General features: G+C 34.2%; 1 protein-coding gene across 4 annotated transcripts; it reads left to right on the plus strand.

Annotated features, from left to right (window-relative positions):
* The first annotated feature begins 1,709 nt into the window (after positions 1 to 1,709).
* Positions 1,710 to 15,485, plus strand: LOC132306649 (ethylene-responsive transcription factor-like protein At4g13040). 4 transcript variants are annotated; one of them, XM_059804119.1, is made up of 7 exons: positions 1,710 to 1,974; positions 3,566 to 3,674; positions 3,898 to 4,070; positions 8,528 to 8,612; positions 13,262 to 13,442; positions 14,303 to 14,424; positions 14,508 to 15,485. In XM_059804119.1, exons 2-7 carry the CDS (start codon positions 3,632 to 3,634, stop codon positions 14,642 to 14,644), a joined length of 741 nt encoding a protein of 246 aa, XP_059660102.1. In that variant the 5' UTR covers positions 1,710 to 1,974; positions 3,566 to 3,631; the 3' UTR covers positions 14,645 to 15,485. The 4 variants fall into 4 exon arrangements, with proteins under 4 accessions (XP_059660102.1, XP_059660103.1, XP_059660100.1 ...); XM_059804120.1 differs by having other exon boundaries at positions 3,616 to 3,674; XM_059804117.1 differs by having other exon boundaries at positions 1,711 to 1,974; positions 3,585 to 3,674.
* The last annotated feature ends 36 nt before the right edge of the window (positions 15,486 to 15,521 follow it).

The raw sequence follows: 15,521 nt of genomic DNA on the forward strand, positions 1-15,521 counted from the left end.
ATAATTTTCATGAATAAAACAAAAAAATGAACACTCATAAATTGTGAGTTTGTGTTGGTGCAGTACCTTTATTTTGACATAAAATGAGTGCCCTATTTGTAGAGTTTGCTAAGAAAGATCAAGCACGTGATTAGAGTTTGCTAAGAAAGTCTCATGTGTTTTGTCCTTTCTCCAATCTTATGGTTGGAATATAGGTGAACTTGGAAATGCCCACTAAAGTGACCAAATTAATACTGTTAATAAGGCCACCTTTTATCCAACGGATGCAAGAACTACCTGTAATGGAAATGCTTTCAATTCTATGATAATTTGCTGCAAAGTCCTTTACAGATCTCAAGTAGGAAATAAAAAATAACAAGTTATGTGGAGCGTCACGTTCATGCTTTAAATGATTAATCAATATTCTTCAAAAAAGCATCCTACTCAAATTGGAAAAATAAATTAGCTAAACAACAAAAAAGAATGGACCAATAATATACTTTTGTTGGTCCCATATATGATATATCTCATCAATGGTTACTTTTAAATTTTGATTAAAAAAGAAACCTTTAAAATAAAAGATATTTATTCTGAAAATATTATTAGTTAAAAGAAGGAAATTGATTACGGAGTATAAAGTTTGCTAGTCAATACATGTCACCTATATTATTATTTTTATTTATTTATTTATTTATTGAAAACAATTAATCCTTTAAATCCGGTGATATTTTGGTAGCCAGGCAAAATAAATTTCAGATATAGACAAACAACTGTAATATCAATTTCAGATACAGAGATTCTTTTAATTTCAAGTGTCTTCTTGCTTTATCCTTATATATTTAAATTAAAATGGAAAATAACAAACTACAAAGCAATATTAAGGGCGTTACAGTAAATCAATAATATAAAAAGGACAATATTTGTGTCCTCCCATGGAATGATAAACTTTATCTTCCTAACTGAACTGATGTGGCCCAATACAATTTAAATACATGTCAATATTTGTGTCCTCCCATGGAATGATAAACTTTATCTTCCTAACTGAACTGATGTGGCCCAATACAATTTAAATACATGTCCAAATTTTAAAATTTTTTAATAATGATTATCATCTAACTTCTTACTGGTTAAAACCAAATTCATTTTTATTTTATTTCTTTCCTCATTTAAAAATTTTAAATTCCCTTAAACCCAGATTCAATTTTTTTTTTCTTTCCCAATTTAAAATTTTTAGATTCCCTCATTTAGCAGAACTCTCCTCTCCCTTCCCCATCTCTCTTTCCCCACAAATTTCCATACCCAACCTCAATACGAAATCCTAACTTATGTACATCAATCAAACACTCAACTTTTATTTAATATGTAAAACAATATACAAACCAATAGAAACTCATAAGTGACACAAAATTGCACCAATTGAAAAAGATCTGATCAAAAAAAAAAAAAAAATTAACTTTTACTGAGAAATATTCTATTCAAATATAGATTAACATTAAATTTTAATATAAATAATTTAAACTCTTATTTCTTTTGTAAAATTTAAAATTTTAACATGTGTTTAAATTATACTGTTGACATTAAGTGAGAGGGTGAACTTTATCCTCCAAAGGAGGACCATATAAAAAAAGCTAGACTGCTAAATCATTTGTGGTACTTGTAAACATTGACAAGGGTATTATTGTACTTCCAAACTAAGCTAAAGTACGCAGAAGTATACGTTCCCTTCTCTCATTCAACTAAACCTTTCTGTTTCTCTCTCTACACCCATTACCACCACCGCCACCTCTCTCTATCTCTCTCCAAACAAGACATAATGAGAGGAAAATAAAACAAAAGGTGGTTGATGCATGAACAAATTGAGAATCTTCCTCTCTCTACCCCTCTCACCACCCTTGCTTTGTAATCCATTGACCATCTGACAGATTTGCCTTAAAACCCATTTGGCTCTTCTTGGTGTTTACGCTCCACCAACCACCTCCTTGCCTCTCCGGTCAGGTACGAACACACCCACTTCTTGTTTATAATGGGCTTGTTTTGCTTCTCTGTTTGAGTCTCTGTGAAGGTATGTGCTCTGCTTTGCTAATTGATACTTAGTTTCTTGTTTATATGTGGGCATTTGATTTCATGGATTTGAAGCCATATATACATATAACTGGTTATATCTCATGGTTTTCCTTGATTACTGTGGTTTTGCTTGGAAAAGATGTGTATTTGACTTTGTTCCCATTTTGGGTTTGTTCTCTCTCCACACAAAAGGTGGTAGGTTGGTGGGTTGACTTATCTTCCAAGGAGAGAGAATTGGGAATTCTTTTAAAGGAAGGGCTTTGGGCCTTTTTGTTGATTTGTTTGAATTCTAATTTTGTTTATCATGATTGGTTTTTTGCGATTACTCTATGCAAATTATATATCAATGGCATATCATTATCAACCTAGATATCAACTTCTCTTTTTGGGTAATTATAGTGGGGGTACTTACAACTACAAATGATTGAATGTACTTCTTTCATGAAACCTGAATAAAAATTCAATTGGAACTTATTGCATGAAATTTTTGAGTGCTTCTTCTGGGTTTCGGCATTTTACAATTAATTGTTCTAACATAAGCATCATTGGTGTCTTATTTACTTTTGTTCAACTGCATATATATAATCTAAGCTGCAAATTAACGAGTTTTGAGCTGCGTTTAGCTTGAAATCTGGCTAGAACTAGAAGTTTGAATTGCATTTGTTTGATGGTCTCTCTTTTGCGTCTTAGATGATATTAGGTGGTGGCATTTGGAGTTCAAAATTTTCTCTTGGGATAGATAATCTGATAGTTTCATACTTTCATGTAATTAATGAATCGTTAAACTAAAGGGTACATGTTATATTAGAGAAGCTTCAGAATCAAGAGCATTTAGGAGAAAATAGGACTAAAGCTAAATATATGGAATGTGTATGTAGCAAAATTAAGAATACAAATGGTACTGCAGTGAAGATATAAGGTTAAAAGATGTCAATGGTGAAAAGTTCCCCTACCCAGTCTTGATTATTGGTAGGGAGAATGAAATTGGGAATGAATGAAAAATTAAACAAAACAGGTATTAGGCCAATCATGTTTTAAGGGATGGGATGTTGGGTGGTTGTGAAATGAGTGTTGTGTAATGCATATGTTGAGAAGGATGTGTAATGAGACAAGAAAGGATAAAATGAACACATTTGTGAAATTGTAGAAGTAGCGCCTGTTGGATATAAAATGAGAGAGTTTGAGAATGTTCTGAAACAGGTTGTTCAGTGACTTTTTTCATGCATGGATTCTTCTTATGCCAACCTACATAGTGTTCCATGTAACCTTGAAATATGATCTTGCTTATTGTCCCTTGATACCACTTCCAGTAACTTTGTGGCATCATTTTGTTATTCTTTCAATATTATTTTTGAGTAGGCTGTCAATATTAGTAAGTGGTAACTATCTTCACAATAGTTTCAAGTGTTGTGTAGAAAATGTTTATTCCTTTAGTTATTTTAAATTTTTTTGCTATTTATTCTTTAAACTTTGGGACAGTCTGACAATTGCTTACGGATGTATCTCTATTATAACTGATCAGCTTTTCATTATATTCTAAGGCTATCAACTGAACGATTGTGCTGTTCTTAGAAAATCGGAATCATCAATGGTGAGCATACGAAGGCGCAAACTCTTAGGACTTTGCTCAGGTATGTGCAAGTGAAAAAAATTGCTTTAGTTAATGACAAACTATTTAGTGGAGACATTCTTGGACTGTTTTATGCATCATATCATGTTCTTCTTTCTTGTCAACTACTGTTACATTTTCATATCTCTTAAATAATCACAATTTTAGTGATAGGGAACCTAATGTGTTAAATCTCTTGTGCTCAAAGAAAATAAAATTCACCACATTTCGTGTCGCCTTTGTAGGGCGAAATTCTTTCTTGGCTCCACTTTCTAGGTTCTCTGACTGTGCAAATGCTCTTGAAAATCCTGTTCAGAACACAAAACCAGGTAGTGTGCATGCTATGAATTCAGTTTTTGTTCACCAGCCAAAGAGTGTGCATCCTATGCCATCAGTTGATGCTGACCAGCCAGAGGAGGTACAGCATGTGCAGATTTTCTACATTTTTCTGTGCAGTTCTTTTGTTCTTTTATTTTTTATTTTTTATTTTATATTTATTATCTACTTCCTTGGTCTAGACAATTTTTTGTGACAACAATGGACATGCATCAGATGCAGTAACCTTATCTTTGAAGTGTTTGCTAACTTCCTCTCTGTCTGCCACTGAGTGCTGCACTCTGTTGGACCATATTGAGGAGTTATGGGCAGTCTTGGAGATTGAACTTCACCAATATGTTTAACATTAAGTTGGTAACAATGATAGTGTAATATGAAGTCGCCAAGCCACCAATCGTGTCATGGTAGTTATTGAAAGCTAGAAGTAGGTCAATATTTGAAAATGTAGTTGTTCCTTATTGACAACTATTCAGAGACATAGCCCTTGTAGTAAAATAATTAAGTGCTAGTATGACATCTAAATGGAAGGGGTACAGTTAGGGGTTCCATCTAGCCTTTGGTAGAAAATACCTATCAAGAAAAGTTGAAATCTCCAAAAATGAAGAAAAGGGTAGAGTATGACATCTAAATGGAAGGAGTACCGTTAGGGGTTCCATCTAGCCTTTGGTAGAAAATACCTATCAAGAAAAAGAAAAAAAAAAATACCTATCAAGAAAAGTTGAAATCTCCAAAAATGAAGAAAAGGGAAGAAATAATATATAATGGGCAGATTGAAATGCTATTAAGGACCCACTGCGCTTTATTCAAAATGCTCTACAATGCACTGGCTGACCCCATCCGTGTGGGATAAAGTCAAGGATGATGATGATGACGGTTTACACCGTTCGCAACGAGGACTGAAGCCAGAAAACTTAATATATAGATGCCTAGGTGATCAGTTGATACTTACAAAGAGACGAGCCGCTGAGAGCTTACAGAGTTTATAGGGTTGCAATTAAGAAAATAGAGATGCATTAGGGGCATAAATGGTATATAATTTTGTGCTCTATCACTGGGAATGAGCAAGGAAGCAGCAGAAACCTTTGTGCACTGAGAGATTTTGTTTCAAGATGGGGTTTCTGGTGCCTTTCCTATGTAATTTCTCTGGCCATGCTACATATTGTCTTGCATGTGCATTAATCTAATTATTTATTTACTATATGGATCTTGATGTGGATACGTGTTCAGAACAATAAGTGATATTAGATCTTTTATCCAATAGCCATAAAATTTTATGTTTGTGCTGGTTATGAAGTTCCTTGTCATCTCCATTGTTGCTTTTAGAGGGATGTCCTATAAGACTTCAGCAGGAGCTTATTTGTCAATCTCCATAGGAGTTGAGATTTTTGTTAATCTCTATGCCTATTTTTTATGTGGTGTTGGATGTTCTTCTTTCTCCTTTGTATATGATTCATGTACACCATTTTTGATTCATGAATTCATACTATTTATCAAAAATGGGCTTCATTGCAGTATATCATCTTTCATTCACAAAGTGGTACTAGGTATGAGCATTGACACTACGGAGGGGTGTGAAGTAGAGGGACCAGTACCCACTGTGGATCTCCTTATTTGAGGTAGCTGAGAGGGGTACACTGGATACAACAAACCTATTCAGCATATGCTACAGAGTCTCCAGATCCATTTATGAAGTTTGATGGATTTGAGACACTTATCTCATCAGCTAATGTGAAGTTGCAAGGGGAAGCCAACAGAGGGAATTTTGTTGGCTCAATATGATTACTGTAAAACAAAAATTTCTCAATCCTTTTATCTAACCAAAATCTGGTAAATGACAGGGCTTATCCATTTATCAGAAATTCCGGTATGGTGTTTCACCTAAGTCACACATAGCGGGAGCGAAAGTGTGAGAGCGTCAAAGTCTAAATTTTTTGAGAGCGTGAGCGTCTATATATTAGATTTATATTTAACTATTTTATGTTATAATTTTTGTATTTTTTGGTTATTTATTTAAATTTATATGTAAATATATTCATTGATTAATTATTCCATTAATAGTATATGTAATAACAATTAGCTGACTTCTTCACAAAGAAATATGTGGCTTAGTGGTGGGTTATTTTTTATATTCTTCAATATGTTGTCTTTTCAATCCTTTGAACCTTCAGGTTCTTAAGGCCATTTTTCCAAACATATATATCTATTTTATAGTGGTATAAGTGTGTCATACAACTGGATATTTATTATATGGTCGTATATGTCATATAGTTGGAGCTGGGATGCATGTGGAATGTAAGTAAATAACGTGTGAGAAGTGTTCTTGTGTGGAATGGCGTACTCAAAATGCAAATTCACGAATTGCAAAAAATGAATTTGCGAATTTCAGATGAATCCACTCTCAAAGCGCAAATACGTGTGTGGAACTTGAGAGTGGGTCCTCCTCTCGTGAATTGTGTGACTAAGTGTTTCACTCATTGTCTCTCTTTTCCATTTTGGGATGGTTGGTGCATATTGGGAATGATCTTAAAAAGTTGAAGAGTGGTAGAGTGGAAGAGAGCTATGTTACATAGATTCGGGGTATGTTTGTCTAGTGTGGATATGTGTCGAATTTTCGTTTTTGTCAAATTAAAGTTCCAAATGTAAGGACACAAGGATGGCGAAGTATTAATATTGTTTTTATTATTCTTTTATTTTCTAGAGTAAAATGGTATTTTTATGTCACATTATGTGTTTGGAAAAATAACAGAGTAAATATAACATAATAAGAGGGTATGCATATGGAATCCACTCAACTCAATTCATTAACAAAACAAGTGACAAGTTGAAATAACAGAGTCATCTCACATATCAAAATATTTCAAAATAAAAAAAAAAAAAATTCTCTTTTTATTTTAGGTACAATATTTTTCGGAACTAATACTTTAGATTCAATTAGATCAAATCCACATTTCTTCTTTTGCGCTCCTTAATAACCAAACAATTGAATTGCTTATAATGATAACTATCCAATTTTTGTCTTCTTTTGCTACTCAATTTTTATCTTCACAATATTCTTCAGACATTTTATTCTATTGCTGGACTAAGGGTAGGGTAGTCAGTGATTTTTTTTTTGAAATAGTTGATATTTTGATAGAATGATAGAAAAGGAATTCTTTGGTCCCGAAAGCTGAATAATATTCATTCCTTGAAGTGGTTTTTCGGGCATTCTTCAGACATTTTATTCTATTCCAATCATAAGTTTGACTTTCAGATATGTTTGCTAGGTTCATGTTTGATCAGTCATGTCGGCCATATATTCCATTCTCATATTTAAGTGAGAATAAAATTGCATTCTTTAAAATTTTCAAGTGAGAATAAAATTGCATTCTTTAAAATGTTTTTATATATAATCATTTGAGTGAAAAGAAAACTTTTTTTTTTTTTTTTTTGTTATCATTCACTCAACTGGTTTTTAATTATCACGAATAAATCTATCCCTTTCATATCCGTAGCATTTGAATTTAGTGTATTTTGTTATATTGTATGATAATTATTTTGAAATGAAACTAGTTTTAATTATCTACTTTGGTATATGGGAATGACTTGTATAGCTTTTGTTTTTTAGTCTATTTTGATTTTGTTTGATAATTTTGCATGGTTAATTAATTTTGATTGGTATCAAGTTTTTAAGGTATCAAATAGGAGATATTTTTCAAGACTTGGCATAATTTGCTAGTGCTTTGCAGAAGTTAGGCAGGAGAAAGAAAATATAATCAATAAAGAAACTAAGATTGCTGAGATATTTTTTTGCACTCTTCACATCTAATTCCCCACTCCAGTAAGGACTGGAACAACCAGACTAGACTGCTCATTCCTCTTTGTCTTCTTTATTTTATTATTATTTTTTTCTCTTTTATTGTATCTTCTCATGAATGGAACAAGGGGTTCCCTATGTCAATCTGGTTGTACTATAATATTAGTGCTTTGCAGAAGTTAGGCAAGAGAAAGAAAATATAATCACTAAAGAAACTAAGATTGCTGAGATATTTTTGCACTCTTCACATCTAATTCCCCACTCCAGTAAGGACTGGAACAACCAGACTAGACTGCTCATTCCTCTTCGTCTTCTTTATTTTATTATTATTTTTTTCTCTTTTCTTGCATCTTCTCATGAATGGAACAAGGGGTTCCCTATGTCAATCTGGTTGTACTATAATATTTGTGTCGTCCAACTCATATCATCCAACTCATATGTGTGCATGTGCAAATTTTGATACATGATGAGTCTGTTGAAAGTTGACCCTGGCAGACATCTAGTGATTTATTTGTTTTTTATGATTGGATAAATAACTTATATTTTTAGATTTCTAAACCGTCATATTGTGATTTCAATGGTTTGTTGTAGTTTACGTTCTGATAAGCACATATACATGTTAAATTGCTAACATATGAAGTTACGTACACTCTGATTGTTTTATGATTTGAAAGATTACCTATGAGGTGTTATTCATTTCACCTTGTAATGAAGTTTATTTTAATATTAAAAATGTTGTTTCCCAGAAAACTATCTCAAAAGTAGTTCCTGGATCATCAATTATATCTGGTTCTAGCTCATCAAAAGAGCAGGATAATCAACTGTTTCCAGGTTCGTCTTTTCATTTTCACGTGTATGCATGTAAGTTACTATTGACCTAGTGGATTCATTGTTATCTATCACGAACCTTTACAAAGGTCCTCAATATTTATGGTTCTTGTTGAATTATTTCTTGATAACCATGTCATTAAAAGAAAAATACTTGATCCTCATAAACTATCATAGGTCTTGATAATGACATGGTATCTCTTGATAACCATGTCATTATATCTATCATAGTTCTTGTTGAATTATTTTGTCCTTAAAATCTCTTAAACTGGTACTTGTGCCATGAGGATGAACAATATTGAACATTCCTAGACACTCTCTAGCTGGTAGTTTCAGTGGATGAGCAGTTTGACTATTTTCTAGCCAGGTTTGGCTGGAGCCCCAGCTAATAGGATGCATTAATATTATGCCCTAATTTTTTTTATTAACTAATATTCTTAGGCCCCAGCCAATAGTGGTCCCTGCAATTTAATTTTATCCTATATTTATTTCCATCTAAAGGATAAATTGTATTGGAAGTGATAAAAATTTTCATTTAGTCCTAATTTTTCTCCACTTTCCTACCTTTTGTATTGAAACTCTTAATTTTTATCCTTTTCTCTGTTCACATTTTTTCTCCCCTCCTCTCCTCTCCTCACTAAAGATGGTTTTTTTTTTTTCCTCTTCTCATCATCACAGCAGCCAAGGATGTTACTAATTTTGGGCCCAAACCAATAACATTTATTAATAGTGGGCCCTACAATTTAATTCATCGTATATTAATTCATTTGCTACGGATAATTGTTATTTATTTATTTTTTTCCTTGGCAAGAAACTCACACCCCCATTTGCCCTTATGGGGACTTGAACCCTTCCTCGCCTCTCATTTTGAAAGGTAGAGGAGATGCCACTGGACTACAACGCCTTTCCTACCATTTCTAATTGCTAGTGGAAAGTGATAAAACTTTTCGTCTACTCCTTGTTTTTCTCCACTTTCCAACCATTTCTATCAACTCCTATATATATGTGTGTGTGTGTTTAATCCTAATTCCTCACGTTTTTTTTTTTTTTTCCTCCTCTCCTCATTATAGACATTTTTTTTCCTCCTCTCCCCAATCTCTTCATCTGAACTAAAATCCTCTATATATATCTCTCTCTCTCTCACTGTCTCACTCCATCTCCGAAATTTTTTATTTTTTATTTATTTTGTCACATCTTTGGTATTTTGGACTTTTCTATATTAGCATTGTTGGAAATCATATTTATAAGTTGACTCGATGATTGTGGCAGATTTTTTGGGTCTTCATTATAGGCTAATGTTTAGGCTTTTGTTTAGGGATTTGATTTTTATTCTCTTTCCATATTTGTAATTTTCCTCTTATATATAATGATAGTTAGGCTCTCAAATTGAGTATGCCAATTTTACCAAATTACTTTTTGGTATTAGAGCCACCGTCGGAGATGGCGGCATAAGCCTCATCTCCGACGGCGGTCCATCATTATCCCCTTCATTTTTCAAATTTCTCTTTCGTCATTTGATTTTGTTGGAACTTTCTGTTTTGGGTTGTTTAAGGTCTCTATTTTGTTGGAGCTCTCTGTTTTGGCCAAGCGGCCTTTTTCTTGGCGTTGTTTCGGTATTTCCAGCTTTGTTTCGGATCTTTTTCATCTCTCGGATGGATCGCTCCGCTGTAGGGATGCTCTCCTCCCAGGTTAAGACCCCTTATTTGGGGGTATTCCCTTAGCATTTGACATGTGCAAAGGGTCTCTCGGTACTATTTGTGCCTTGTTTAGGCTGTCAGTTTGTTCAGTAACATCGTTCTTTGCCTTGTTGGGCTGTTGGTGTGTTCGGTAGCATCATCCTTTGCCTTGTTGGGCTGCTGATGTGTTCAATAGCATGGTGTTTGCCATTTCCATCTCCAACAGTATTTATTGCCTTATTTGGGCTGCCGGTGTGTTCGGTAGCTTTGCAATCTAATTGTGAAAAGAATATGGTCGTTTCACTTCTTGATATAGTCAAGTTGAGCTTGGTTAATATCTTCCCTACAACTTGAGGGGGAGTGTTGGAAATCATATCTATAAGTTGACTCGATGATTGTGGCAAATTTATTGGGTCTTTATTATAGGCTAATGTTTAGGCTTTTGTTTAGCGATTTGATTTTTATTCTCTTTCCATATTTGTAATTTTCCTCTTGTATATAATGATAGTCAGGCTCTCACATTGACTACGCCAATTACATCTTAAAAAGCGAGGAGGATGCTCAATTACATCTTATTGAGCCAACTCTATTTTTGGCTAGAACTAAGTGTGCGACTGATGGTGTTCTTCAAGATAAATAATCAAAACCAAATTGAAAATTGAAAAAAAAAATATATATATATATACCAAAAATGGGGGAAAATATGAAGATTGTCGGAGAAAGAAGAAAGATTAATTGGAAGAACTTAAGATATGTGAATTAATAAGTAACTCAATAAAAGTCAAGACTATAATTAGAGAAGAATGGAAAATCAAAATATTGGTGAATTAGAAGGATATAATAATGATATTACTGTTAATGAAGTATTTCGTTTCAAGATATGCAATAAAAGATTTTGTAGTTATTGCTAAAACAAAATGTGAATATAAGGAAAAAAAGAAGCAGAAAAGGTGTGCACAAACACTCAAAACAACGATGCCCAAAAAGTAACACAATTTTGTTGATGAGATATTTCCACCTCCTTAACCAAATATGGTAGATGGATAATTGTTCTTTCTTGTTAAATTTAAGGAGTTGAACTTGCTTGATCGATTTGCAAGCATCATCTGACCTTTTGATGACATATGAAACTAGCTGATCATTGAATTTTCGTTTTGTCAAACGTTCAATTGAAAAGTTGAGTATATATGCAAGTTATTAATAGAATCTCACTTATGCAAAAGCATTCCACGAGTCACATTTAAAAATCTCAAACTCTACAATCTCACCTGAACTTAAGACGATGAAAACATATCGGAACAACTAATACACCTTTTCCTTACGAAAAAGGAAAAGAAAAACTAATACACCTTTATTTACACAATGCTCACTGGCTAGAAAGCACGGATATGCCTAAAAGGACAGAATCCGTGTTAGACATCGACGTGACGGACACACCCCCGATACGTGTCGGACACGCAAAAAAACATGTTTGATTTTTTATTTTTTATTTTTTTAATATTTGGACATGGCGCGGACACAACATGGATACACTGTGGAGATGCATCCGACACACCATGGATACGTGTCCTGAAATCGACTGCCTCTTTTGATCAACTTCTGGTGTGACTTCCCCCGAAGCCTACCCCATCCAGGGTTTGAATATAACATTTGCATCCACTCCACATCCAAATCCGACATGCACATGAGCAAGGAATTCTTAGGGATTTTTTATATTAAAACAATCATATATTTATTTTTATATTTTAGTTCAAAGGTTCAAACTCTTGCACGATCATCTTTGACTCTCTCTTGTTCTCCCACCGACCAAGCTTCTCTGCCAGTGGATGGTCTCTCTCTCCTCTTTTCTCTCTTCCTCTTCATCCTCCTCTTCTTTTTCTTCTTCTTCTTCTTCTTCACAAACCTTAGATACTTCTTTTTTTCCTTTCACAACAAAATTCTGTCTCTTTTTCCTTTTCCCTCTTGTTTCCATGAAAATTTTCTCTTCTATGTTTTTTACCTATATTTTTAACTAAGCACTAATTCTTTTTCTAACAAAACCCTAATCCTAATTGGTTCTTTGTTTTCTTTCTCTTTCTTAACCCTCTTTCTATCATTATTTCTTTTTCCCAACAAAACACCTTTTTTTTTTTCATTGTTAGGTTGATAAAAAATAATATTACTCTTAATTTCTTAAAGTACAACATCATATATATAATATTTATTATTCGTCGTGTCCACGCTGTGTCCATGTCCTATTTTTTAGGATTTGTTGTGTCGCCATGTCTGTGTTTGTGTCATATTCATATTCCGTATCCATTTCCGTGCTTCTTAGCTCACTGGTGTTCCTGCACAAATAGTGCAAAGAGCTTAATTAGTTATAATTACGTAACTTATAACAAGCAGTTAGTTTTAGCCATTTCTACATGCTCCATCTCCACGTGTAACTCCTGATATCAGCTCAGGGAGCAGACCTAATTTAATTCCTTTGAAAATTCCCAAATGTTAAATGCTCGTTTTTAACAGGTTTCAAAAATAGATGCCATTTTATTTCTGGAATGTCTTAGTTCAGTATCATAATGGCATTGCAAGACTTTCATCCTACTCCATTTGTATTCATGACTTCATATAGGCCTATGTTTATTTATTGAACTCCACGGGCCATCGCTCGGTGCATTGGTAAACTGCTTGTGTTGTGAAGCATGAGAAAGTGGGTTGAATCTTGAGAACAGCCACTTTGTACAAAAATGCCAAAGTTTATGTCTGCATCCTATCCACCCCTTTCAACACGTTCAATAACGTGAGCAACGATCCCTTTTGTTTATAGAATTCCCTCAGTTTTACAGTAGAACCATTTCTATGTGAAAAGACAGAGAGAAATGGCTCTAAGCTCCCTTCTCCCCTCTTGAAAACCCACCCCCTCCCCCCCACGTGTTAATGCCTCTGCATTGCTCTCTATGTTGCCTTTCTGATTATACTGACACATGTTTTCTGCAGTGAAACAAGTTAAACGTAGAAAGCGACACAGGAGGAAAAATTTTGAAAACCAAGAACAGTGTGTAATGAGAGGTGTCTATTTCAAGAATATGAAATGGCAGGCAGCAATAAAAGTTGACAAGAAACAAATTCACTTGGGTACTGTTGGCTCTCAAGAAGAGGCTGCTCATTTGTATGACAGGTATAAATCTGAGTTTCACCTTTTGCTTGGTACCAGCATTTGTTAGAAAAAGGACCATATTTTAACGGAGTTTGATAGAACCATAACTTCTGCTCTCCCCATATTGAGGTGCCCTTCATATGCCACTATAAAAGATATAAAACACATGAATACTTAAGTTGGAAAGTAGTTAATGCAGCTTAACTAACACCATCTCTACAATTAAGGTGAATTGCTAGGATAAGAAGAATAGGAATTGGAATTGAGGGGACTCAAAATGGGAGGAAAATAGAAAGAAAAATGAGATTCACAGAAATTACATGCACAAAACTTGTAGAGTGGTTGAATGTGTGAGAAAAATGCAGTTTATGGTGATAGAAAAAACTTCTTTGCTATCTCCGTGAGGGAAAAAAACTCGAAAGTATTTGAAAACTGTAGATAACTGGTAACAGTAATCAATTAAAGAAAGAATATATGATTGGGTTAGATTAGGAATTTAGTAGGTTTTGGTTTGTAAGAAAGATAGTTAGAGACCAAAGAGTTTTAGAATATCCGTAGCAAAGCAGAGAGCTATTCAAACTTCAACTTCAAGGTGTCTTTTTCAATAGTGAAAAATTCATAATGTATTCCGTGTATTTTAAGGCTTCTGTCAAAGTATTGCCCAAGTACTTGCAGGCTCATAGTCTCTGTGTCTTGGTTGGTCCTAATTGTCACAGTAGTGGAGATTCCTCTCCCTACCCAAAATGTGGAACCTCGTAATTTCTGCCATCTCATGTATGCTTAATTCACTCACACATTTGTTTTCCTGTAGCATGTCCAAGTATGTTATTGTGTGAAATAACATGCTCAAAAACTTGTCTGCACTTTTCCCATATTCGTAGGGCTGCTTTTATGTGTGGGAGGGAACCTAACTTCGAACTGTCAAAGGAGGAGAAGCAAGAACTCAGGAAATTCAACTGGGAAGAATTCCTAGCAATGACTCGTTATGCTATTACTAGCAAAAGTAAAGTTTCTACTTCTTACCTAATCAATTTGTGTTGTTAATTTATATGGTCTTTTACTAACAATTGTATGTGATATATTCAGGACATCAGAGAAGAAGTGGGGAAGGTTCACGAAGAAAGTCTGAGTTTCCAACTCGGAACAGTGAGTGGGATGGTGAGCAAGAAATCAATGGCTTCTCAGCCTCGGAAGATGTAGAGCCAGACATTTTAGTCTCTTGAAATTTTTTCTCTTAGGGACAAGGCTGAATAACCTGGTTCTAATAGTTGCATCAGCCTTTCGCCCTCATTGTTCTTTCCGGTGTAAAGGCCCCTATTAGGGCAGATCAAGGTGAAACTTTATGTCTGTTAGTAGTATATCAGTGACTCTAATTCAATAAAGAGTAAATTTCTACATGTGCCTTAATCACCGTCTTCTCAAAGTCATAGATTCGCCTTTTGCCAAAGCAAATGCTCAAAATGTTTTCTCAAACAAATCATATGCTGCAGTTGTTTTGCATAGATGCACGGGAACGTAGAATCTTAAGGGGTAAGTTGATGAGCCTAAATTAGTTTACTAGTCGCTTTGTGAATTCCTTGGTTCATCAAATTTTCAGTAACACCTACATTTTTGTTATCAACTTTATTCTTGCTTTGAAATTGTACATCTGGAATCTTGTAGTCTGCAATTGCTGAGAGTACCAATCCTCACTCTTTATGAGCCAAGGATGTGGTATTTCCTTATCTTGTTTCCCTTGATGGTCTCAAAATAATGGTTGGATTGGTTCTATGGTTTAAAATTTCCAAGAACTTACTAAACTATTTCTGGAGACTTAAACCCTCGAATTTCTATTTTAGGTGGGAAAGTACCATTAAGGCATTGCCCTTGGTTATTGTATGTATAAATAGTTTTTTTTATTTTTTATTTTTTATTTTTATAACCGGGGTGTCCAGGGCTTTGCCCCGACTGTACCCGTGTAAGGCGCCTCCCCATTGTATGTATAAATTGATCACACTTTGTCAAAGTTGAACTTCATTATTTTTTATGGTTGCTAATCTATCTGAATATTGATTGGGTTTAGAATCTTAGGTCCCGGACATTATTTTGAACTAGTTTTCT

The sequence above is a fragment of the Cornus florida genome, unplaced genomic scaffold (assembly GCF_030987335.1).
Source record: "Cornus florida cultivar Cherokee Brave unplaced genomic scaffold, ASM3098733v1 CherokeeBrave_3.0.0_Hap2_Chr05, whole genome shotgun sequence".
NCBI lineage: Eukaryota > Viridiplantae > Streptophyta > Magnoliopsida > Cornales > Cornaceae > Cornus > Cornus florida.